The sequence below is a fragment of the Daphnia magna genome, linkage group LG3, assembly GCF_020631705.1.
Source record: "Daphnia magna isolate NIES linkage group LG3, ASM2063170v1.1, whole genome shotgun sequence".
NCBI classification, from domain to species: Eukaryota; Metazoa; Arthropoda; class Branchiopoda; order Diplostraca; family Daphniidae; genus Daphnia; species Daphnia magna.
This window is the reverse complement of record NC_059184.1, coordinates 8,567,603-8,593,660: the sequence shown is the minus strand read 5'-3', so window position 1 is coordinate 8,593,660 and position 26,058 is coordinate 8,567,603. Positions and strand designations below refer to the sequence as shown.

Below are 26,058 nucleotides of genomic sequence, written 5' to 3'. Positions count from 1 at the left end.
TAAGTAATATTCTAATAAATGAAAACAAAATTATAAAGTTAAAAGGCATTGTATTACGGAAAGCAAACAGAAAGAATAAACAAAAATAAACATAAATAATAACAAACACAAAACAAAAAAATAACGGCTCGGGGTTTTGTGTTTTTGCCTGAGAGGGTTCAGGTCCCTGAACGAGATGGAGTTGCAACTGAATGCGTAAGGCAAGTTGCGCTAGTATAGCTAATTGAGCTGCCCATCTCTTGCTGCAAATTGAGGCCAGGGACCTGAACCCTACCCGGAGTTGTCGTCATGTTTTGCCTGAGAGGGTTCAGGTCCGTGAACGAGATGGAGTTGGGCAGCATTGAGGCCTTGTTACTTCGTAGTCTGTGGACCAACTTGATCTCGGTCGCCGAGGTGAACCCTACCGTCTTTCATGGGTACACAGAAAGGTTGTAGGGTTCGCTCCGACGACACTAGGGGGAATTATTTACATCGTGCAACTGCACATCTTCCCTCCTCTACACAAAATCCCCGAGCCGTTATTTTTTTGTTTTGTTATTTGTTATTATTTATGTTTATTGTTTATTTTTATTTCTGTTTCCATTCCGAAATACAATGCCTTTTAACTTTATAATTTTGTTTTCCTTTATTATAATATTACTTAATTAAGCAACGATATAATTTCATTAAAATTACTGTAATAATTGTGAATTTCCACTCATGGGCATTCGGGTAGTAGAACCGGTTTCAAAACCCGATATCATTACTGTGTACCCTATTTGACTTGTTTTTTGCAATACATCATAGTTTTATTTATTTTCCTTCACTTGCACACCCATTTTAAGTTAAGGCTGGGACATATCTTTTAAAGTGGGTATTTTAAACGAAAGAAAACCGCTTGATAAGCACCTACCCGAGTAATGACCCATCAGCTATTTTTCAGGTAGGTAGGTCGGTGCGGTTTAACGTGTCTCGGGTAATCCCTCTATCACAAAACACAAAATTAAAATAGCTTTATAGGTAACAATATTAGGTCTAAATAAACAAATTTTACAGAAATGGATAGCCGATGATGGGGGCTATCCACTTCCGTAAAATTTTTTACTTAAAAATACCTAACCGAGTAGTAAACCGATTGGATATTTTTGTCGGTGTGGTTTGACGGATCGTAAATTAAATGAATTATAATCGGTAAACCATAAGCTCTATATTTTAAAAAAATTACAGGAATGGATAGCTCTTGATTAGATCAATCCATTTGTGCAAAATTATCGCATTAAAAATTTTTACTAGGGTAGTAAAACGGTTTACAATTTTTTGTTAAGGTCAGTGTAGTTTCACGGGTATCGGGTAACCCCCACCTCCCTGATTTATGTAAAACTTAAATAATTTTTTGCGGAAAAACTATAAGTCCAAATTAAATAAATTTTACAGATATCAATAGCCCTCATCAAGATCTATCTATTTCTATTAAAAATTTTGAACAAATATTCATAGAAAAAAAAATTGAAAAAGGATTATATTTTTTACTTTTGTCAATAGGGTCGAGTATATCCATAGAGCGCAAAAACTATAAAAAAACGTCTTGTCTCAAGTTTTTTGTTTATGAATATTTTTTCATAATTTTTACAGAAATGGGTAGCTTTTGATGAGGGCTATCGATATCTGTAAAATTTATTTAATTTGGACTTATAGTTTTTCCGCAAAAAATTATTGAAGTTTTACATATATCAGGGAGGTGGGGGCTAGCCGATACCCGTGAAACCGTACCAATCAAAGCAAAATATTGTAAATCGGTTTACTACCCTAGTAAAATTTTTTAATGCGATAATTTTGCACAAATGGATTGATCTAATCAAGAGCTATCCATTCCTGTAATTTTTTTAAAATATAGAGCTTATGGTTTACCGATTATAATTCATTTAGTTCATGATCCGTCAAACCACACCGACAAAAATATCCAATCGGTTTACTACTCGGCTAGGTATTTTTTAAAAAATTTTACGGAAAAAGTGGATAGCCCCCATCATCGGCTATCCATTTCTGTAAAATTTGTTTATTTAGACCTAATATTGTTACCTATAAAGCTATTTTAATTTTGTGTACTGTGATAGAGGGATTACCCGAGACACGTTAAACCGCACCGACCTACCTACCTGAAAAATAGCTGATGGGTCATTACTCGGGTAGGTGCTTATCAAGCGGTTTTCTTTCGTTTAAAATACCCACTTTAAAAGATATGTCCCAGCCTTAACTTAAAATGGGTGTGCAAGTGAAGGAAAATAAATAAAACTATGATGTATTGCAAAAAACAAGTCAAATAGGGTACACAGTAATGATATCGGGTTTTGAAACCGGTTCCACTACCCGAATGCCCATGAGTGGAAATTCACAATTATTACAGTAATTTTAATGAAATTATATCGTTGCTTAATTAAGTAATATTATAATAAAGGAAAACAAAATTATAAAGTTAAAAGGCATTGTATTTCGGAATGGAAACAGAAATAAAAATAAACAATAAACATAAATAATAACAAATAACAAAACAAAAAAATAACGGCTCGGGGATTTTGTGTAGAGGAGGGAAGATGTGCAGTTGCACGATGTAAATAATTCCCCCTAGTGTCGTCGGAGCGAACCCTACAACCTTTCTGTGTACCCATGAAAGACGGTAGGGTTCCAACACAAACTTCAACTGTTCACGGACTATGTTCCGATCTCGCTGTCGTCTAAATCGGACCCTCTAGCGGGAAAAATCGGATCTATGTCCGATTTTTCCACAAGATGCCATTTTATATTCTTTCACTAGACGGCTCTAGTGATCGGACGTACATCCGTTCTCCAAAAATTTCGAATTCAAAATCAATGGGCATTATTGAACGGGCATTGATCCGTTCACGGAAACGCTAATTCGTCAACAACCGGTCCGTGGCGGGCGTTCCAATTTTGTGTGATTGTCATTATTTACGTTTATTGTTTTTGTTTTTTTCTTTTTATTTGTTGTATTTGTGTTTGTTTTTTTTTAAATCTGTATATATGTTTAAAAGAATACAATTTTTTAGTGAAAAAAAATTGCTGTATCCTGTATTTTATTTCTTTTAGAACCACGAAACAAATTTTACATTACAACAGAAGTAAGAATATATTATTATTTGATAGGTAATATTAATGAATTTCTTACCATTTAACGAATTTTATTTAGGATTAGTGAAATGCATAAAATTTTTACAGTCTTACTCAGCCAAAGCTTTAAATTTGCATTCAGTGTGTTGGCTGCGTTTTCCATCCACGTTGGGAAGTACACTTTTTTATTAAGAAGGTAATCTATTGTGGCATTGTAAAAAAAATTAACACACTTATCAAACAGGTAACTTATTTCAAAAAATTGTAATGTTATAGCCCTGACATCACTCTTTTATTTTCCCTTTTCCAGGTATCGGAATCCCACTAGGTTGACCGGGGCAACAACAAACAATTGAATAGTCAATTAGAAAGCAACCTTCTAAGCCTAGCATCAATAACTAAGAATAAACCATTAAAGCTAATTAGGTATTTTTTTATGTAAAAATGTAATTAAATAATGAAATAATCAAAACAATTTGTTCGTGTCACTCTTCACTCATTGTATTTGCTTTATGTTCTTTATGAATAAAACACTGTATGCTTACTCTTTAAAACAAATTGAGTTTTTATTTAAAATGTATTTGTGTTAACATACATTCTTGGTAATTTAAAACGTTGGAATAATAATAATGAGAAGTTAGAATTCAAATTTGAATTACGCGCGTCATCAAAATGGCCGCCGCAATGGATGCCGGGAAGGGGCCAAGGGGGTACATTTTATTGTAATTTGCGGTTCTTAAACTATAAAAATCGAAGTAAATATCACATCAAAACATGCTAGAGATAATAAAGAATCTCAATAATATATTTTCTGTTTATTTTGGTGTATATTAGAAACCAAACAACGTACCCAAAAATATCTGTTTTTGGCCCTCCCCCCCCTCCCCTAAAATGTCATAAAATAAAATAATTAATTACGAGCTAAGTTTTCAGCGAATTTTCGTAAGTTTTACGGCAATCGATAGGTATTTAAAAGCGCTATCTATTTGGTGAATTTCATCAAAAAATATTGAATAGGAAAAAAATTCTAAATGAAATAAATTTTTTTGCGTTTTGTCGCTTAGGTCCAATACTGCGCTTGATCGATTAAATGAAAAAAATTTTATTCATTTCGAATTTTTTTCCTTTTCAATATTTTTTGATGAAATTCACCAAATAGATAGCGCTTTTAAATACCTATCGATTGCCGTAAAACTTACGAAAATTCGCTGAAAACTTAGCTCGTAATTAATTATTTTATTTTATGACATTTTAGGGGGGGGGGAGGGCCAAAAACAGATATTTTTGGGTACGTTGTTTGGTTTCTAATATACACCAAAATAAACAGAAAATATATTATTGAGATTCTTTATTATCTCTAGCATGTTTTGATGTGATATTTACTTCGATTTTTATAGTTTAAGAACCGCAAATTACAATAAAATGTACCCCCTTGGCCCCTTCCCGGCATCCATTGCGGCGGCCATTTTGATGACGCGCGTAATTCAAATTTGAATTCTAACTTCTCATTATTATTATTCCAACGTTTTAAATTACCAAGAATGTATGTTAACACAAATACATTTTAAATAAAAACTCAATTTGTTTTAAAGAGTAAGCATACAGTGTTTTATTCATAAAGAACATAAAGCAAATACAATGAGTGAAGAGTGACACGAACAAATTGTTTTGATTATTTCATTATTTAATTACATTTTTACATAAAAAAATACCTAATTAGCTTTAATGGTTTATTCTTAGTTATTGATGCTAGGCTTAGAAGGTTGCTTTCTAATTGACTATTCAATTGTTTGTTGTTGCCCCGGTCAACCTAGTGGGATTCCGATACCTGGAAAAGGGAAAATAAAAGAGTGATGTCAGGGCTATAACATTACAATTTTTTGAAATAAGTTACCTGTTTGATAAGTGTGTTAATTTTTTTACAATGCCACAATAGATTACCTTCTTAATAAAAAAGTGTACTTCCCAACGTGGATGGAAAACGCAGCCAACACACTGAATGCAAATTTAAAGCTTTGGCTGAGTAAGACTGTAAAAATTTTATGCATTTCACTAATCCTAAATAAAATTCGTTAAATGGTAAGAAATTCATTAATATTACCTATCAAATAATAATATATTCTTACTTCTGTTGTAATGTAAAATTTGTTTCGTGGTTCTAAAAGAAATAAAATACAGGATACAGCAATTTTTTTCACTAAAAATTGTATTCTTTTAAACATATATACAGATTTAAAAAAAACAAACACAAATACAACAAATAAAAAAAAAAAAACAAAAACAATAAACGTAAATAATGACAATCACACAAAATTGGAACGCCCGCCACGGACCGGTTGTTGACGAATTAGCGTTTCCGTGAACGGATCAATGCCCGTTCAATAATGCCCATTGATTTTGAATTCGAAATTTTTGGAGAACGGATGTACGTCCGATCACTAGAGCCGTCTAGTGAAAGAATATAAAATGGCATCTTGTGGAAAAATCGGACATAGATCCGATTTTTCCCGCTAGAAGGTCCGATTTAGACGACAGCGAGATCGGAACATAGTCCGTGAACAGTTGAAGTTTGTGTTGAGGGTTCACCTCGGCGACCGAGATCAAGTTGCTGTGGAGTGTGGACTGTTGTTGCAGCTTGCAGCACTGTTAGCTGCTACCCTAATAGTTCTTTTCACTAGATGAGGTATGGAAAGTATGCCGAATGTGGTGTTGTCACGCGAATCTTTATTGTTCTACCAACAGTATAAAATGAAAGCAAAGTAAGGTTTATTTTTATTTATTTATAGTTTGGTTTTGAATAATGGCTTTTTGTAGAAGTCTAAATCCATATCTTCCTGTTGTCTTTGTTGATGCTAACCAAGAAAATGGTAATTACAGATTAAAGACTCCTGAACTTCCAACAACCAAAGCATTGCAAAAAAGGAAAGCTGAAACAGAAGGGGAAATCAAAGGTGTAAAATCTCCCCAATCTGCTGCTGCATCACACAATAAATTATCAATAAATGTACTGATGAACACCCCAAGCCACCCCTTACATATTGCTGCAGGGGAACTTCACTGTGAACCTACTGGATCCAAGAAGAAAGGTAAATGAAGGATGTATAAAATTACTGAGGGAGAATTTTGTACATTTTTATATTTCATTTACATGCCTAAGTATGAAATATTTGTTCTAAATCCTAGGAAGTGCAAAAATAAAAGAGAAAGAGTTTTCCCTCCTTCAAAATGTTAGTAAAACTGAAATAAATGAGACCGAGAAAGTTTGCAAGAAATGGGATACCAGACTTAGATCAAAACCAGATTCAAAAAAACAGTCAGCAGACAACATAGAGGAACCGGTAATGACACCAGAATGTTTAGGTTCACGGATAACAAATCCATCACTGCAAAACCCTAAACGACAGAGAATTGCTTCAAATGTACAAAGCTTTGCTACAAACATGGAATCTGTCATTGGGGCTTCCGCCAAAAACTTGAGCAAAAATGAAAAATCGAGTAAGATTTCACTCAAAAATTTCTTTCTATTGGTAACTTGTTATAGTTCTTTTGTCTGTAGATCAAACCATGGAGGAGAATCTTGATGGAAAGACCGTATTTGAATCTCCTGCTAAACAACTGGCTAGGAAACCTACAGCGACCATAGGCAAGCAAATTTTCAAAAAAGTTGAAATTCTTGCATTTCAAAACTATATTGTTAGGTACCAAAACACGTGGAAGGAAACGATCGGAAAAAAATTTGACGATTTCAACAAACAATTGCACCGAGCTAGATAAATTCTCGTCTATTGATGGTTTCCGACAATATATATTTTTCTATAAACACTTTTTTACTGAAACTAACTGGGAATTTCAGGTGTGAAATCTGCCAAAAGCGGCCGAGCAAAAAAAAAACGAGGAGTTCCAGCAGGTAGTGATGACGGTGGAACAGAACTATCAATGTCTTTACCTAAACGTCTAATGTCTACTAAGCAGGGTTTAGGTAAGAAAGCTAGCTACAAATCAATGTTAACGGTTACGATATTATGGTATTTTATAATCTTTGTAGAGATAAACGCGAGGGCATTAGGGCCAATAATGTCAGGGTTTAACTATGAATCATTCTCAGACAAGAAGGCTGACACCCATACAACGGGTAAGTTAACATCTTCTCGTGAATGGAATTTCATTGACGGTAATTTTTGAACGTAGAAAGTGAAGATGACACTTGTTCCTCCTATACTGATATAGAAGAGGACGTAATTTTCTCTAAAAGTGGAAATACTCTCAAGAACAGAAGCCGGGCAAGTTCCATTTCCCCTAATATCTTCGAAACGTCAAAACAGAAAGATAAAGCTTCGGAGTCTTCGCTTTCCCCAGAATTTGATCAAAGGCAAAAATTGTCGAAATCCCTGCTAGGTTTTGTACTCCCCTCACCCAGGAAACAACTCTCCCTCTCCGACAACTCTTTAGCGGCTGATCGCGATCTGAGCACTAAAAAAACCGATGAGCAAAAAAATACTAAAGAAAAGCCATTGAAGTCGGCTCGGAACAAAAGTTTATTGAAAAATTCGTCCTTTTTCAAATCCGAGGCATCCTGTATTTCTGCAAATGCCAGCACACTCAAAGAAGGTATAAATAGGAAACTAGTAGCGAATGCAGAATTCACGCTTGTGACAACACATCTTTTAGCGAATGGTTATAGCCGTAGTGATTTCAGTAATCCTGTATTACGTTTTCCTGTTCAAATATCCACCCTTCTTATTTATGACTGTTGCATTTAGTAAAACAAGGAACCGGAAGCACTGCGTTAAAGAGAAAAAGATCTGTTGGTTTTACAGAGACGTATTCGCCAAATATACAACTCCCATCTTCCCTGACTGCATCGCCATACCATAAATCACCGGTAGACGCGGATAAGGATTTGGATGGTATAACTAAAATTTCCGATATTTTACGAGTGCTTTGTGGTTCTGTTCTTCACGCTCAAATTTTACCCTTTTCAAGCAGTACAGGAAGAAAGTCCAACTCAACGCTCCAAAATGCCCTATGCTGAAGAAAGTGTGCTTGAGTTGACCAACTGCAGGTTTACACCTAGTTCTATATCAGATCTATGCACCGCAGTTCCCATGCGTACCCGACATCCAACTACATTTAACCTTTACATGGCTACCAGTAGTTACCCTGTACGAGCACGACAACTTAACTCAACGGAAGATTTCGTGGTTTCGTGGCTTTACCTGCAGCCTACAATTATTTTCCCCCTGCATACTTCCTTCCGTGCCATGGTAAATTTTGCACATGTCAAATCAAATTAAGGCTTCCTAGAATAACGATGGCTTTTTCATGCAGATCATGCGTTTGAAGGGTAGTGTAGAGTTCAGAAGCGATCCTTGTGTTCCAAGTTGCACGTTGCTGAACTCAGTAGCCAAATTAGTGGAACTTGAGGCCGGTCGTACTTTTCACATTACCAATACAGGAAAAGAAGTTGCATTGATCCAGATGACTGAAATTTTGCGATAATCAGTGATGATTGCCAGCCTCATGCATTATTTTCAAACGTTTTTAACCCAGAATTAATTTAATTTGCCTTATTGATGTTTTCCAATCGAAAATTCCTTACAGCATTTTTTAACTATTTTAACACAGATGGCGTGTACTCAGAAGTAAACTAAGTCCTGTCGACTGCTATACTTAAATTCTTTTAAATTCATTTCTGTTGCTTAAACATCACAATCACAATGGGCAACTAGATATCGATCATCGCGACGGGTCTCAGACTCAGAGACGCTTCGTGGTGACATAGACAACGAAGTGGAAGACCGCTAACGCCTATATCCCCCTGTAGCGATGCGCGTGACATGCCGCATGTGGCGATGAGTCCGATAAGATAATAATTTTAGGTTTCCCTACTGATCAAATGCTTCACACACCGTCATTTTTAAATGAATCATGCACGGTATCACTTTGGTATGCACATGTAAATTAAGCGCAAAAATTCTGCATATCGTGTGAATTATTTCATATTTTTAGTGGTTGGGTAACCTTCGTTCATAAAATGTTTTATTTTTCCCCATTTTCCGAGACCAATTTTATTAATCTTGAAACGGAGCATTGTTTTGTTTATATTTATAGCTGATACTTCTTATTGTGGTAACCTACTAATTTTGCTATAATGGATATAATAGCTGTTGCATACTTCTATTTATGATTTGTATTTAAGAAATAAATAAATGTTAAGAAAATACATTGAAACAACACTGACTTTTACTGCAGTTTTCTATTTTTTACATGCAGCGTTTCACGATTGATACAAACTTGTTTCGGAAAATAGGGGAAAATGGGGAAAAATAAAACATTTTATGAACGAAGGTTACCCAACCACTAAAAATATAAAATAATTCACACGATATGCTGAATTTTTGCGCTTAATTTACATGTGCATACCAAAGTGATACCGTGCATGATTCATTTTAAAATGACGGTGTGTGAAGTATTGGATCAGTAGGGAAACCCAAAATTATTATCTTATCGGACTCAGCGCTACATGCGGCATGTCACGCGCATCGTGACATTGTACACAGTATAATATATGGCAGCGACTCTTCGTGCTGACTGCAAAAGACGTTCAACAATGTCAATTTGCCTGATTCAGACATCACAGTTTCATAGCGATTGGGCAAATGTGTTGATCGTTATAAAAAATATTACTTATCACATTTTACACAAGCTGAATTATTAAAAAAATTACTGAGACTAAAATTAGACCACCGTGATTGCGATCAGCAGTGTACTCAGCTGATAAAAAAGTAGAGGGGTATATCCTCGTAATTGGTGATTATCCCTTTCATGCAGTCTGGGCAATTCTTCTAGACGGAATCATGAGTCTTGACTAGATACCCACACATGTCATAAATCATCTCATCCTTTACCTTGTCACTGCTCAATTGATCCTCCATCACACTAACATACCGGACCGACAGCTCCTTCTATAGTTGCTCCTTAAACGATTCTCGAATTTGGGCAACTTCCTTTTTTCAAGACTTAAATTTGTTGAGAAGACATTATTCGTATAAGACTAGGAAACGAAGATTTCCGCGTGGTCGACGTTACCGCGTACGGCCGGCATCCTTGTGGGATTGTACAGTGACAGTATCCTAAAAATTTGCAGCCAAGAATGTGCGGTCGGTGTGTCGTCAATGCCACGGACTATTGTGAAAAAACGCTACGAAAAAATAGCAAGAAACATAAGTATGAGAAGAATTTTTTAATTTTACCTCGAGAGGATCTTGATTTAGCTTACCTGTAAGGACTGAGGTGGATTCTACGTTGAACATTTCCTCCGTCAAAGCTCTCACTCTTAGAACTGTAACACGCCATGACTGCAAGGTTGTGTCTGTAAGGAACATCTTAACAGGTGTATCAGGATCATTCGGTTTCCTGGTGCGTTTACATTCCTCCTCCTCCTCAAGTATGTCGAGAAAGATGTCAAGCCTTTTCTTTTTCTTCCACCCGTTGATGACGTTGATTCCCTGTGCAATGCAGCGTCCATTCATGGCGTCAAAGACATCGTTTATCAATTTAGTAAAGCGTTTAGTTGTTTCTGAGCCTTTAAACAGATACGCGAATTTCTTATTTCTTTTGTAACGACGTAGAGTATGAGCTACTGAGTCTGATAGCAGCTGTGCCGCCTTACTGACGTTCAATTTTTCAAAATTTGTAGGTTTTATGTGAACTCTGTCAATTTGAACGCTCTCCGAAAGTGATTTTTCTTCTCAAGATTGTACATCCGTTTATAGTAAATGAAACGCACAGTTTCACCAGCATACTTTTTCAATTAAATAAAAATTATTAATAAGTTAAAAAGTACCATAATACTACCTGTGTTGCGTTTGTTACCTATTGTGTAAACTGCTCGGTAGATGGCACGTCGATAGGTAGCCGGGATTCACCTGTCTGTTATAGATGACTGACAGTTAGTTTTTCGGATCCGGCTACCCAGGAGACCTTTTAGAAGAAGCTTCCCTTAAAACGCCGACTACTCTTCGCGAATTGTGATCTACCCCTACTACTGTGTTTCCTAATAAATTGTTCTTGTGTCTCATATCTTATCTGTGTTGTTCGTGTAATATTACACTCAAGAAGTGCAACAATTGGTGTAAGAAGAGGGATCTTTGAGGCCTTAGAACTACTTTTTTGTAAAGACGCCTTTAAGAACGCCATCGCCCAAAGTTTTTTTGTTTTGTGTTTGTCTCGGTGAGTTTAATTTCTTTTTTTTTGTTTAATTGGTGTTTTTCTGTCATTTATGGACGCCGTCATAGTCGACAAGTTTGCGTGTTCGGGAAAGGCGTAGATCGTGGCCGCCGCCATACTGGATTTTTGTTCCCGCGTCAGACTGGAGTGGGAGTAGAAAGAGAAGAAGAAAGATATGAAGAAAAAGAAGAATTAATAATCGGGGAAGATCTTTGCAATTACCTCACCGAACAGTCACCATCGAAGCGCCGACGGTGGATGCCCCTTAAAGTAGACAGTCAGCAGACCATTCCGCCTAACTCGCTCATTTTTGTAAAGGGGAGATTGTCGAGCACAGTGTCAGGAACGGGGTTTGTAAAATTTCATTGCTGTTCGAAACTCGGGAAATGTTGGTTATCCCGTAAAGTGTTGTAAAAATAAGTAACGGAATTGTGAACATAGCAATAATAAATTATGCTAACGTGGAGTTAAAGTTGAGAAGACGCCATTTCATGTGTACCATAGAGGTGGACGAGAGCATTGAGGTACCCAATGTTTCTGAAAGTCCTGAAGAAGTTTGCGCCACATTTCTTCCTGAAGACCGCGGTAGTGAGCTCGCTTCTCGAGTAAAGATAGGGGAGGGACTAGATCCTTCAGAACGAGAAAAGCTAGCTCTCTTTTTTTTCATGCCTTGACTTAGCCAATGGGTATTTGCAGGTGCCAGTAGCGGCAGAAGACAGGGAGAAGACAGCTTTTGTCACTCCTGATGGCCTCTATCAATTCTCGCGTTTGCTCTTTTGCCTAAATTACCACCACGCGACATTTCAGCTCCTGATGGATCGAGTTTTAGCCGGCTTGAAATGGCACGTGTGCCTAGTTTATCTAGACGATATTCTTGTTTTTGGCCGAACTTTTGAGGAACATCAGGCACGGCTAGAGTTGGTACTAACAGCTCTAGAACGAGCAAACCTAAACCTCAACATTGAAAAATGTGTTTTCGGCGAAGGCATAGTGTCCCATCTAGGGCATGTAATTGACGCTGAAAGCATCCGCCCCGAAAACGATAAGGTCCGCGCATTGACAGCTATGCCAATCACTAATTTGAAATTGTTGTGAGGATTTCTCGGACTTGCGTCGTATTATCGGCGTTTTGTCCCAGATTTTGCATCTCTGGCTCATCCTTTGCATGATCTCCTCAAAAAGAATGCTGTGTGGAAATGGACGGAACGTCACGAAATAGCAAAGATCCGTATTATTGAGCGTCTTTCGACCGCTCTTGTTCTAGCTCATTTAGGAAGACTTTCTGGAAGTGACTATTCAGACCGACGCAAGCCAGACCGGCCTTGGGGCCGTGTTGACCCAGAATACTGGTGAAGGCCACCGACCTGGGACATTCATCAGTAGGAGGTTGTCGGACACAGAGACGCAGTACCATGCCAATGAGTTAGAGTGTTTAGCAGTGGTGGGGCACTCAAAAACTTCGTACATATGTATATGGGCGTCATTTTGTGGTGAAAACGGATAGCTCTGCCGTCAAGGGGATGATTGGAAAGAAGGAGCTGAAGGGGAAGTTCATTCGTTGGGTGCTAGATTTGCAAGAATTCACATTCACGATGGAACACGTAAAAGGAGTTGACAACCAAGTAGCCGATCCCCTGTCTCGAAATCCTGTCAAAACTATCACCGAACACAGTGATTCCCAGATAGATGATCCTCTTTGCATTGCCGTAAATATGCCCCATGAGGGCTTTGCAACGCGTGAGCTCGCCCTTCTGCAACAGCAGGACGGCCAGCTTCGACCCATTTTTATCTCCTTAAATTGTGGAACTCCTAATAATCTTGCTGATGAGTTTGTTATCCGTAATGGAATTCTATATAGAAAAAATAAGAACTCCGGTAGAAAACATTTACTTGTAGTCCCCTCCATTCTCCGTCGAAAAATCCTTGAAGCTTTCCATGACTCTCCTCCATCTGGGCATCAGGGTGTAGAAAGAACATTTAGTAAAACTAAGAGTAGATTTTGGTGGCCACGGCTGGGCAGGAGTGTTGAAATTTTTGTAAAGTCCTGTATATTCTGTCTCAAAAACAAGCACCCCATCGATCAAGTGGTTGGCAGGCTTCACCCCATTGAGCCACCATCTTCTCCTTTCGAACTCGTCGGCCTCGACCATCTTGGTCCTTTTAAAGCTACATCATCCGGGCACCGACACGTTGTGGTCTTGATTGACTATCTGACCAAGTGGATCGAAGTTGCTGCCGTTCCCGACACATCGAGTAAATTCGTGACGTTATTTCTGGAAACAAACCTCATCTTTCGTCACGGAACGCCACAGCGAATCATTAGTGACCAAGGGTCGGCCTTAATTTCAAAGTTTTTTTGCCGAATGGGTATCGCGGTGGAACATTAAACATGTTTTTGCCACCCCGGAATATTCGCAGTCCAACGGATTCGTCGAAAGAGTAACACGCACCTTTTTTCTTGCTCTTTGTGCCTTGGTTAACGAGAAGCATGATGACTGGGTCTCTCAACTAGCAGCCGCAACGGATGCAATAAATACTGCTCGAGCTACTACCGAAGTTACACCGTTTGAAGTTGTTAACGGTCGCGCGCCTGAACCAAATATCGATAAAATAGCTAAACACTAGGGTTCCTCCATAACAGCCCATGCTAAATTCTTCATTTCGTTTTAAGCCCCTTCTGTGGTATGGGCGAGTTATGCCAAGCCCTGTTTCAGCGGGTCCCATGAAGCAAAATAAAATGACGAGTCTCCTTTCATACAGCACGGGCAAGCAGCCGATCATGCTTCGTGGTGGTAGGGTACAGAATTCTGAAGCTACATTCCATGTCTAGAATCCCAAGGAAGTCGAAAGAAAGTTATAAACGATTAGGATGAGGTTTTCCAAATGCAACATACCATCCACTCTTTCCCGTCTACTTTAACTTCGTTCCTAAAACTTAAAAAAGAAAAACATTAATTGGTTTTTACCCATGGCACTAAGTTGTAAATTGCAATATTAAAGACAAATTATGTTATAAATTATGCTATGAATAGGACAGGAATAAGTATAACGTAATATTTCATCTGATACAGGCATGTTGATAACAAAGAAGCAAACCATACTTCTTTATTTGAAATACTGCGGCTTATTGTTTTTATTCACACCTTTAGATGGTGTTGATCCGATACAGCGATACACCGTAATTAGAAGGATCGGTATCGAGTATCCAAAAAGGTAAAACTCTTGCACCCCACGATGTGAGATTCTCCAAGTGTAAGATCACAATATACCAGGAAAGGTAGCCACATACCATAAAGGCGAAGTATACCAAGTCCTTGTATTGGTTCTTAAGAGTGCCACTGCGAACGCTACCAGTAATGTTCCCTCAGTTTTCTTGAGTCCCTGTTTACCTTAAACGGACTATCTACCAAAAATAGCTTTATTTTAACTTTCAAATCATTTATGTGACCTTTTGGGTTATTGTGTTTGTGAAATGTCTACCACATGATAAAATGTTTTGAGTATGATCGACCATTTCTACGGATGTAACTTTCTGGAAGGCAGTGTGTATGACATCGTGGATTTAAAAAAAGCTACTCATAACATGTTTTTTTGTTGCATCTTCTTTAAAAACCGTTTTAATGCAGCATTTTAAGGGCTGCGATGGCTTTGGTTGGTGATTCGTGCGAAAAACTATTGTAAAAACCTCGAAATTAATCTGATCACAAAATTTGTTGTCCTGTGCATAGAGAAACCTTCGTTCCACAACTTATTTACGAGTACATTGTAATTCGTAATAGATTTCCATCAAAAGGGGTAAAGAAAGAAAAAATTGCTTAACTCAACAGCCAAAGCCATAAATCAAGAAAATTGTAAAAACTCTAGGTCATCTATTCTATTCATTTACCAGAAATCAAATACTTGAAAATTGCATCTAATTAAAATTGTGTAATGTAACCAAGGTTAATTTTGATTTATATAAAAATTGACACATTTTTTAAAAATTCGATATAACTCTCTTTTTCTTTGCCAACTTGTGCTACCCGGCTTTACAACCAGGGGAAAGGAACAGGTTGCGCTCGTAGCTGCGATCTGTTGAACCCGCACCAGGATGGGGTACCTTCTGGTATACGGCTGAGGTTTCTCGTGCGGCTAGCTCTTCTGGTATATCATGGTCAGATCTTGCTATTGCACCTCAAGGTGGGATTGCCAAATTATGTTTTTGAACAATTTTTTTTTCTCTACCGTGAGCTGTGACAGTTACACTCCATTATTTTGTTGATAATTAAAAGACTAGATTAGGTTTGGTAAGGTTAGGTTAGGTTAGCTTCGATGAGAATAGGTATGTTGGGTTAGATTAGGATAGGTTAGGTTAGGTAGGTAAAATTTGATTAGATGTAATTAGGTTAGGTGTGTAGGTTAATTTAGATTGTTATTGGAACCAGAGTGTTAAATTTATTGGTTTATCTACTCCTGTACAAACAATGCCCAGCTAAAAATCTGAGACAATTAATTGTACAAGTTTACAATAAATGAATTACTAGTATAATTATTGATGAATTAGCATGATTTTATCATAATAACCTGTAATAAGTATGATCATCATGTGTGTGGTTGAGCAAGTGGCAAGGTTTGTGTTCCATCAAGTACATTGACGGAAACGTTTCGTATTTGCAGTCACCATGTGTTAGGTGGTGTTAGGTTAGGTGATAGTTTCCAAATATGTTAGGCAGCGAGGGCGTAAAAAAATTTTCAATTAAGTTTATGGCTCTCTCATAACCACCGAAAATCAAACACACACACAAATATTGCCGTCAACGCCTACCGCTTCTGACACAAAGTGTTGTGGATGAAATAAGAACCAACATATAAATAATAGATATCAGAAAAGATTGAAAGTAAAGCAATTAGAGTAGATGGGGGAAGCGAAAAATTCGAGACAATATATATTTCACTCCCAAAAAACGCGAGAGGTAGCCAGTTTTACCAAATCTCCTCTTAAGAGCCATTTCGGCTTAGCGTATAGGGAAGAAATCAGAGACCTCACCTGACTTGGTGGGCCTCCCTACCTCCACCTAAACCCTCTAGCGGTCGGAATATAAAATAATATAAAATATTATATGGGGGCTTTGGGTGAATAGACGATAAGGGGGTGGAAAGTGATGCGGGAAGTATGAGATTCATAACAAGTACCAGGTATTATTTTTATTTCAGTTTGTGATTCTGTTTATATATTATCACGCCTGGTTTTAATGACAGGCCCTCTTAAACACTAAGGTACGTTTATTAATGACAAACACAGGCACACTATAACAAATGCACCAAGATTGGGGCTACTAGAGAAGCATTCTGGTAATTATGCCTTAAGAGAGGGTATACCTTATCACCGGAAATCTCCGATGATAAGATCGCTGGAAATCTCCGATAATTATGTCTTAATACAACTCATCGAGGGACATCAAGATCCAAAGTTTCAATGACCGTGAAAATTGCATAACACTAATATTAAGTTCGGAATTGTTTTTGGAATCATACCCCCTGTTACGTCAGAGGTAGTTTCTTAATTTACTTGTGACCTAGTTTTCCCTCCTGACAGTTCAAGTCCAACACGGATAATAACTGAAGAAATCAGAAATTTATTTTGTGCTTGGACGAAAACAACCTCTGGAGGTTTTTTTTTCATGCATAAATTATTTCTATTTTACACTTCTATTCATTAGAAGTTGCAATCCCTAAAGCAGGTAATTTTTTAGTTTTTGAACTCTCCGAGGATCTCTATATTAGTGGTATGATATATATATATATACTTAATCACAAACGGAAATATAAGTAATACCTGATACTAGGATAATTTCTGAAACTGGTGATGGATGGAGGATTATCAAATCTATTTGTGGAAATGCTAGTCTCAGAGGAAACTATTTCACTCGATTGACTAAAAAATGTTGATTACAAATTTTTCACTGCTACATGATCGACCTACTTTGCCACCTGTCGAAATGCTGATGCCAAAGTAAATACTTTCGCTATATTACATGTGTTAATTATTTTAATTGATTCTGTTCCTATCGAAAAATCCATACGATACATACACTGTTGTGACTCGTTTAAGCTGCTAGAGCGCGCCCGTGTCGAGCCCAAAGCTAGAAGCTGGAGTCAGTCTCGTGTCGACTAAGCTATACCGAGGTCGCCGTATCCTCTATGTGAAATACAAAGATTCCATGATCGACCTATCTATTCGTCCACTCGATCATAAAATACACTTAATGTTTTGGGCTAAAACAATTTTCCTTGCATGTTTCCCGTACGAAAATGCCAGCAAGTATCTTATTCGCAACTTGTCAGCTGGCTACTGCTCTACTTACTAGCACTTATAAAATTGCCAATAGCAGGGGTTTTCTCCAAAACATACTAGTAGAAAACTAGTATGATCCTATTAATCATACACTTACATGGGCTAACTAGCTATAGGTTTGTAAAACCTAATGGGTTCAGAACAAACTGAAACTACTACGATATATACTAATAAGATCTGTTTCGTTGATAATCTGATTTTATCTTCTTAATTTTTATCCTGAATCCTAATTATACATTTTTAACGATAAAGTAAAAAATATAAACAATTAGATTTGCACATCATGCTATCGTTTGTATTTTGATAAAATTTCCTGGATTACACTGAAAAACATGATCGCATGTACACTTTCTTTGGTAAAATGCAGATTAAATGGATTAATACCTACTGCAAAAATTCTAGATTTCTTAAAATGTAGATCAACTGACAAGAGATTATTGTAAAAGAATGACAAGGGGATCAATCGACACTCACAGGGGTTAGAAATACGAATTCGAGTGGATTTGTTATAATTCAAGAACATAAGGACACACCTGAGTTATTGTGATACATTGAGCGACAAATATTAAAGATAAAATCAATGAAATAACTGTTTCTTGTAGGAATTCAAGTAACAGTTATTGCAAATAAAATAATTATGTTGATTCAAAGGACAAAGGCTGTGTATGAATAGAAACCCCACAGCTAACCATCAGTTACTCTCGTTACCTTCCGGTGGCGGTGTGTTCATGGCAGATAACATGGCCCGAGTTTCCGTTGACAGCTTCGAACGGATCGCAACGCGTACAGCATTTGGCTTGATAACTTGTCGGTGGAAATTTTTCCAACAGGTTATACAGAATACTAAAGGAAAGGGGAAAACATTAGAATTTGAAAGTGTTGCAATTTATTTGCTTTAACTTACGGGTTAAAGCAACAACGTCTTCTTTTGGCAACGCAGGTTTTACTGGAGCAGGTGGGGTGTTGGCAAGCTTCTTGCCTCGAGGAGGCAATCCTAACAGCGAGTGCTCACTCATGTAGATCCGAGTGTAAATTGATTTCATTATTTTGTTTACCATGGAGTGCAGATTCCCAGGGTTAAGTCTGCCGATCGTCATGGCAAACTTAAGTTCATATTTTTTGATTTTCAATGGGTGACCTTGCACTAATTGAACCTTTAGAAAAATAAAGTTTTCAAATCTGCATTAATTTATTTTAAAATAATCAATCGTGTATACCATGATCTGATCCATTGACGTAGAAAGTCTTGAGCCGTTTTGGTTGGAAGCAACATTCCGTTCGTTAGAGGCCATCCCATTTGCTGCGGAAAGCGCAGCATTAATTCCTGTAGAAGAAAGTTTAAATAGTAAATTGAAATATTTATTTTGTGTAAACTATGAATGTATTGCAATTAAGTATTACTTTCCACCAGATTGTCAGGGTTATGTTGGCTCTTCAGCTCGAGAATTTCAGTTTTGAGTGATTCGATTTCCGCATTCTTTTCATCGATCTGGTAATGTAAAAAGCCATTTTCTTTTTCCAGATCATTAATTCGGTCCTTAAAATCAGTCATCTATAAAAAATGTTGTTAAAATAAAATTCGAAATATATGCCTTGATCACACTACCTGCTGACGCCGAGAGGGGGTTGAGGAGTTCTCCATTAATGACGAATCATTAACATTAGCTACTGTTCTGGTCGCTGTTCTAATTGAAATGGCCGTTGAATTACATTTACCATCACTTTCATCCTTGTTAGAACACCCAAACGAAGATTTATGGAACAAACTCATGTCATCATCTTCTAAATCTTCTTCGTCTTCTAAGTCACGTTTGCCTCTAATGACGTCTGACCCATCACCTGAAGCTTCCTCGTCACTTTCTTCTGAATAAAAATACTTTTTTCTAACTAGTGTTAACAATTAAATTGAAAAAAAAAATGAAATCACCTGTTGACTCTAAGAACATATCCTTCTGTGAATCAGATTCAGAGGCATCGTCGTCAGTATGCGATGGAGGAGTTGTTACTTTAGGTTCGTCATGGTATATCAATCTCTTTTTCGCATATCTCTGAAAACCAGATTCTAGTGTCTTTCTCTTTGACGATACTGCACTTATCTTTGACTCTGCTTCAGCCTTTTTCTTTTGTTCTTTAGTACTCTTTCTTGTCTCTTCTTTTGCCCTTTTCCTTGCCTCTTCTTCAGCCTTTCTAATTGACTCTTCTTCTGCCTTTCTTATTGACTCTTCTTCAGCTCTTTTCTTTGATTTCTCTTCTGCTTTTTTCTTTTCCTCCTCTTTGGCCTTTTCCCTTGAAACTTCTTCTGTCGATTTCTTGGATTCTTCATCTGTCTTTAATTTCTCCATTTCAACTCTCCCGGTTGGTTTTTCTAAATAATTTTAAATAGTAAACAATTATTAATAGTCAGAAATAAGTATCAATACTTATACTAACTTGAATAACCATGAATGGTTGCAATGATGACTTTCTTTTTTCCATCCATATTCTCTACTCTAAATATAATTAAAACATCTTATTGGTTTTACATCCAATTTATTAAACGATATAAATTTGTATACCTTATTTTAATCTTGGTCTTCAATTCAAACAATTTCTGAACATTGTCGAGGAGTTGAATGTTGTCATTTTCAGGTAACTTAGGCTGTGAAATAATTCCAGCTGTTCCAATAGTGTATTCCCCAGTGGAATGCACTTTGAATAAGACATGGATACCGTTGATGTAATTACTTTTCTTTACAGACATTTCAAGTGACCTACGTATAGGTAAATTCCAAAAAAAGTCGACATGTAACACAGGGAAACTTAGCTGAATATTCCCAGCTTATAATTCTCTTCTCTTTGACAATTTAAAATTTTAATCATGCAAAAAATATACATATTTACCGAAAAAACCAAGTTGGTTTACCAGGAGAGCACAAATTGTAGGGTTTTGATAATTATTGAGTGAGATATATCACAGCAAGATTTCAAAACGTGTCTTTAAAAAGCTCTTGTAACTTTTTCACCAGAGGAAGAGGCACAATGAGCTGACGTCTTCCCGCGGACAAGTGAGGCAACAATGTCTGAAATTGAAAAACCCTAAACACATAAATATCAAAAGCCTTAAATGCGAATATGAATCGTCTGTTGCCGTTACGTGAATCTTCGTATTACATAACAAACTTTTCAGTTCATAATTACCAACAGTTACGTAAATATCCAAAGAGAGTTTTGTGCATTAAGTTTAATTTTGCATCGAGTGTTAGAGTTTTGGAAAATGGCAGAGAAGGAAGAAGATGGAAATTTTTCTAAGAAACGGCGTCTTACTGGAAGTTCTAAATGGACATTAGATAAGATTTCACGTCAGATTACTGAATCTCAAGCCACATTAGACGTTGATAAAATGATAATGATGCAAAGAGTAGAGTCAAGTGAAAATGTTCCAACCAGTACATATCACAGTAGTGAAGCTCCACCAATATTTTTGGTAAGTCTAGTATAATAATTAAATCGACAAAAAAAATGTGTTATGACAAATTCTTTTTATCATTAAAGGAATCGGATTTATCTCAAGAATCAAGGAACGTTCAAGTTTCTTGGTTTTGTGATGATGAAGAAGAGCTTGCTGGTTAATTTTAATATCATTCAAGGTTTTCTAAAAATAACAATTACAATTTTAGCGGTCATGGCAAGAGAGAAGGATTCTACGCCGACTGAACAGACTGACTCCATCGGATTTTTTCCCGAAATAGAATCCTTTATGATGGAATCAGAGGAGTGTCCAGAGGCTGTTTTTGATATAGAAACGGATTTGAACGAATTATTTGATATTTTTTCGGACGATGACGAGGAACATCTAGATGACGATGATCTATCGGTAGGAAAATAACTATATCCGTTTACTTTTTAAATACTCTTCCATATAAATGTTATGCGTCTATAAGGTTACAGCGGGAAAAGATTTCGATCGTATTCAAGTTACGCGGCTACTTTCCGCTGCATTTTACTTGAAACATGGTTTATCCAAGTCAGGCCTTGGTGATTTCCTCGACATTTTAAATGTTTCTTCTGAGCTATATCAAGATGAAGAGCTAAGAAGTCCATATATGTTTATGAAAAAATATGGGATTTTAAATGCCGATCTTAAAAGAATTTATCCTTGTTCTACGTGCTCCAAGACCCTAGAAAACGATAAGAATGGATATCCGAAAGAAACTCAGCCTTGTGGGCACAATCATTGCAAGGAAACATCAGACAAATGCTACACTCTCTTGCTCCCCGTTGAAGAACAAGTGAAATTTTTCCTCCGTCACCATGGAATCAAAAAAAAATTCTGAATTTCCGCCTGATGATCAAAACAGAAAAGGTGACGTCTACACGGGCGATCGCTACAAGCAGTACGTAAAAGAAGGGCTAATCAACGAGCGTACAGTAACTCTGCAAGCTAATACTGATGGCGCTCAAAAATTTAAAGCGAGTCAATACGCTTTCTGGCCCTTTATGGGTATTATAAATGAAACGGGTTATAAGACCCGACGCTCAAATATCATTTTGTTTGCTTTGTGGTTTGGGAACAAGAAGCCTCCGAGAAATGTGTTTTTAGATCCTTGCGTCGATGTTTTAAAAAAACTTTGCTCGACTGGGGTTGAGTGTGATAAAGTAACATACATAATCCGACCAGTCATTGTGACTGTGGATACGGTTGTTAACTTTGTAAATACTTTTGGCGGCGTGTCGTACCGTACTTACAGTTTAGGTTGAGTAATTAAATTGACACTAAGAACTGTGTCTGTTCCAACCGTCTATTCGTTTTACACTGATAGATTTACAGTCACTTAGTGGGGGTGTAACAATTAAAGGAGGGGAAACAATGGGGGTTTGGGGCCACCTATCGGGGGCCCCTGAGACAATAGTCGCGCAATGCGCGGGTGCAGTCGTCCGGCGGCAGGATCGGATTGTCGTCGTCTGTTGGGCGATTATATTCCCAACATACTCCCCACCAGAGCCCGTAGCATCTGGCTCGACTTCTCCGACGACGTTGTCCGTCTCTCCGGCGGCTAAAACCGCATTTTTGACCGCTGGCTCAATTTCCGGTGTTAGGACGAGTGGAGCTGGATCTTCATCCGGCTCTTGGGTCGGCTCCGGATTTTCAATCTCGATGTCCTCATCTCGATCTTCTCTTAGTTCTGTGGGGTGAAGGGACTGAATTGCTCGATTAATGATGTTCCCGTTGGGAATTTTAAGCATCACGGAACGAATAAGTCCGTCACGGCTAGGTATTAATTCCTTAACTACTCCTATCGACCACATTAAACGTTTGGAGTTTTCGTCGTGGATTACGACGATTTCTCCTAGGCGGATTTTTCTTCCGGACTTCCCCTTGGAGTGAAAGTTGTCCAGTTGACGTTAATAGTCGTCCACAAACCTGGAGCAGATATCGGCGACGTATTTTCTTCTGAGCTTATCCATTTCTAACAACTTGGTGCTAGTTGAGGTAGGAGCTATTAAATTAGTAGCTGGCTCCGAGTAGAATGTCGATTGTTGAGGAATTGGTTAGGAGTGATTGGAAGAGGATTATCGGCTCCTTCTCCGATATAGCTGAGAGGGCGTGCGTTAATCACGCTTTCTATCTCAATTAAGCCCGCCTTCAATTCCATGTAGTCCAGACAAGCTCGACCGTTGGAGCGTCGAAGCAGAACTTTGACGCTCCTCACCATTCGTTCCCAGAACCCGCCCCACCAGGGGGCTAGGCTGGCGGAATATATCCAGAGAGTCTTCCTGGCGGCAAGATAATCCTGGACAGTCGGATCGGAGTTGAGTACTTTTAAATGTCGGTCGACACATCGGAAAGTTTGTGCGTTGTCGGAATACATCACCGATATAGGTCCTCGTCTAGCCGCAAATTTGCGGAGTGCAAATAAAAAGGAGCGTGCGGTCATATCCGGCATCAGTTCCAGATGAATCGCACGAGTGACAGCACATGTGAAAAGACAAGCATAACTTTTGAGCTGATTAGTCTTCTTAGCTTTAGTCGTTGTCGGTGGAATATCTTGGATTTCGATATCCTCTTCTGTTGGCGTTTCTTCGCCTGTGAGCGGAGCTTCATTTGGAGCGTCTTCTTCTGCGAGAAGCTCCTCAGCTGGCTCTTTATTTGGATCGTCTGTTGAAGTCGGATCCTGGACTGATGTCAGGGCTTTCGCTTTCATTCTGGATGGGACTGGTTTGTAAAACAAATGTCCAGCGAAATCCACTCCTGTAATATGGAATGCTTGCGCCTGGCGGAGTCGATTTAACGGAAGTGGGGCTGCTAGTTCTTGGAACGGTGGTGACGTTAGTTTTTGGCATTCAATACAAGCGAACCAAGCGGTTTTTACTTGTTGCCGTCCCTTCACTATCCAGAACTTTTCCTTTAGTTCCGATAGTGTTCCTTTTACTCCTGCATGTAGTAAAGACTCGTGTTTGTCTGTAATTAGAAAGGAGATTACTAAATGTTTTGCAGGAAGCAGAACTGGGGGTTCGATATTTCGATCCCTTAAAGCAAGTGACACTCTTCCTTGTACACGGATGAGTCTGTCTCTTTGGTCTCAGATTGGGAGAAGAGATGCGATTTTCTCCTTGGGTTAGATTGTGTTGTCCTGCTGCAGAGGTTCAAATGCCTTGGGGTATCGCTCCCGTTGGAGCTGACGATAAATAGTCAGCTCCGCTTCATCCAATTCTTCTCTAGATAGTCGGTTAATTTGGATCACCTTTTCGAATACCTTTATTGATTCCAATAAATCTTGTCCAGGGGGTCTTAACATCCCTTGACTCCTTCTTAGGAATCGTGCGATCCATGCCGTTCTTCTTACTAGTCGATTCCAAGTAGATATTCTGTCCAAATTCCATTCGATGGTGGTTGTTGGAGCTGTGATGGCTGCTGTCGTGCTGACCGTCGTACTCCTTGCTTCCGATTAAATTTCGAATTGAATTGTTTGTGGAATTTGGGTGTTGGGGGAATCTGGCCATTCCGATTCGTCTTGTTTGAGCCAAATCGGGCCGTTCCACCATAGAGTTGAAGTTACCAGCGTTGGCGCTGGCGCTCCCCGCGAGGCAAGATCGGCCGGATTTTGAAGACCTGGACAGTGTCTCCATCACTCGGGCTGAGAGAATTTTCTTATCGTTTCTACTTGGTTCCGAACGAATGGCTTCCATTTGTTTGGTTCGTCTCTGATCCATCCTAGTGAGACTAAAGAGTCCGACCAGTAAATTGTCCTCCAATGCTGGATTTGCATTGCTGTTTTGACGACTTCACCTAGGCGTACGGCTAAAAGCGAGCTTAGTAATTCTAACCGAGGTAAAGTTACTTTTTTCTTGGGTAGAGGTGCAACTCTGGTCTTGCTTGTTAGTAGGACGACGTACGGTTCTTCGTGTCTCCTTTGGAGTCGTGCGTATGCTACGGCTCCGTACGCTGCTCCTGATGCGTCTCCGAAAACGTGAAGTTCATGGGAGATGATCATTTCTGACAATCCGATCCAGCGTGGAATATTCAATTGGGTGAAATCGATTAGGCTCGTCATCACCAGCTTCCACGATTTCTGAATTTCGGCTGGAGCAGTTTGGTCCCAACCTATCTCCTTTTCCCAAAGTTTCTGGTAAATAATTTTTAATAGAAGGACAGTAGGTGCTAAAAATCCGATTGGATCGAAAATCCTTGCCGAGATGCTAAGAATTTTCCTTTTTGTGATCTCGGTTCCTACTTCCTCTACTGCTTGAATTATAGCTGTTGGGTCGAATTGAAAGGAGTCGGATCCAGTATCCCACCGGATTCCTAGCACCTTTTTTTGTCCGTCCAACGCTGGGGAGAGTAGGCCGACGACTTGGTTCGACAGCCCTTTCTCCTTCAAGTGTTTTCTTAGCTCGTCACTGTTCGTTGCCCAGCTTCTCATGTTGAGTTGGGCGTCGCTGAAAATCTCGTCGGTTTCATCGACTCTTTGTTTGGCGATTGTCACGTTGTTCGCTCCGCCAAGGTAGTCGTCTACGTATATATTCTTTTCCAGCTGCTCTATTGTTTCTGGAAAACGAAATTTTAGTGATTTAAGATGTTTGTTTATGGTTACACGTAGCAGGAAGGGGCTAGGACTAAGGCCGAAGGGCACCCTTTTCCACTTATAAGCTTTGAGCGGGGATCCAGCTACTGCTGGATCCTTGGGCAATAAAAACCTGATTGCCTCTGCGTCTTCAGGCTGTAGGGGATGTTGAGAAAGGCTTTTTCAATGTTCGCAATCCAGGCGATCTTATACTTTCGAAATCACATTAATACCGATAGGAGATCGGGATTAAGGTTCGGTCCGGTCTCCAGCACGTCGTTTAGACTTGGACCAAATGTTGTCTTGGCCGCTCCATCGAAAACGGGTCTCATTTTCGTTGTTGTTTTG

At 38.4% G+C, this 26,058-nt stretch overlaps 3 protein-coding genes across 7 annotated transcripts; 2 read left to right on the top strand and 1 right to left on the bottom strand.

Annotated features, from left to right (window-relative positions):
* Positions 1 to 5,673: 5,673 nt before the first annotated feature.
* LOC116932790 lies at positions 5,674 to 8,780 on the top strand. 5 transcript variants are annotated; one of them, XM_032940634.2, is made up of 11 exons: positions 5,674 to 5,864; positions 5,983 to 6,191; positions 6,289 to 6,600; positions 6,662 to 6,748; positions 6,804 to 6,896; positions 6,959 to 7,084; positions 7,151 to 7,237; positions 7,333 to 7,800; positions 7,866 to 8,012; positions 8,089 to 8,369; positions 8,434 to 8,780. In XM_032940634.2, the coding sequence occupies exons 1-11, from the start codon at positions 5,791 to 5,793 to the stop codon at positions 8,602 to 8,604; spliced, it is 2,055 nt and encodes a 684-aa protein (XP_032796525.2). In that variant the 5' UTR covers positions 5,674 to 5,790; the 3' UTR covers positions 8,605 to 8,780. The 5 variants fall into 5 exon arrangements, with proteins under 5 accessions (XP_032796525.2, XP_032796522.2, XP_032796528.2 ...); XM_032940631.2 differs by having other exon boundaries at positions 5,675 to 5,864; positions 7,294 to 7,800; XM_032940635.2 differs by having other exon boundaries at positions 5,677 to 5,864; positions 7,294 to 7,713.
* A 9,198-nt stretch (positions 8,781 to 17,978) lies between these two features.
* Positions 17,979 to 20,408, bottom strand: LOC116932787 (eukaryotic translation initiation factor 4 gamma-like). The gene is made up of 7 exons (XM_045171167.1): positions 20,224 to 20,408; positions 20,099 to 20,157; positions 19,596 to 20,033; positions 19,275 to 19,531; positions 19,070 to 19,220; positions 18,573 to 18,992; positions 17,979 to 18,511 (listed from the first exon to the last, which is right to left on the bottom strand). Exons 1-6 carry the CDS (start codon positions 20,406 to 20,408, stop codon positions 18,853 to 18,855), a joined length of 1,230 nt encoding a protein of 409 aa, XP_045027102.1. The 3' UTR covers positions 17,979 to 18,511; positions 18,573 to 18,852.
* A 513-nt stretch (positions 20,409 to 20,921) lies between these two features.
* LOC123470627 lies at positions 20,922 to 21,981 on the top strand. The gene is made up of 4 exons (XM_045171166.1): positions 20,922 to 21,131; positions 21,200 to 21,272; positions 21,340 to 21,521; positions 21,589 to 21,981. The coding sequence occupies exons 1-4, from the start codon at positions 20,922 to 20,924 to the stop codon at positions 21,979 to 21,981; spliced, it is 858 nt and encodes a 285-aa protein (XP_045027101.1).
* Positions 21,982 to 26,058: the final 4,077 nt, after the last annotated feature.

Coding starts and splice junctions, on each gene's coding strand:
- LOC116932790 (XM_032940631.2), top strand. CDS start 5,791: ATGGAAAGTATGCCGAATGTGGTGTTGTCACGCGAATCTTTATTGTTC. Junction 6,192..6,288: donor TACTGGATCCAAGAAGAAAG/GTAAATGAAGGA, acceptor TCTAAATCCTAG/GAAGTGCAAAAATAAAAGAG. Junction 7,801..7,865: donor TTATAGCCGTAGTGATTTCA/GTAATCCTGTAT, acceptor TGTTGCATTTAG/TAAAACAAGGAACCGGAAGC.
- LOC116932787 (XM_045171167.1), bottom strand. CDS start 20,408: ATGTCTGTAAAGAAAAGTAATTACATCAACGGTATCCATGTCTTATTC. Junction 20,158..20,223: donor AAGACCAAGATTAAAATAAG/GTATACAAATTT, acceptor AATTATATTTAG/AGTAGAGAATATGGATGGAA. Junction 19,532..19,595: donor TATGTTCTTAGAGTCAACAG/GTGATTTCATTT, acceptor ATTTTTATTCAG/AAGAAAGTGACGAGGAAGCT.
- LOC123470627 (XM_045171166.1), top strand. CDS start 20,922: ATGGCAGAGAAGGAAGAAGATGGAAATTTTTCTAAGAAACGGCGTCTT. Junction 21,273..21,339: donor TGATGAAGAAGAGCTTGCTG/GTTAATTTTAAT, acceptor TCATGGCAAGAG/AGAAGGATTCTACGCCGACT. Junction 21,522..21,588: donor TAGATGACGATGATCTATCG/GTAGGAAAATAA, acceptor TGCGTCTATAAG/GTTACAGCGGGAAAAGATTT.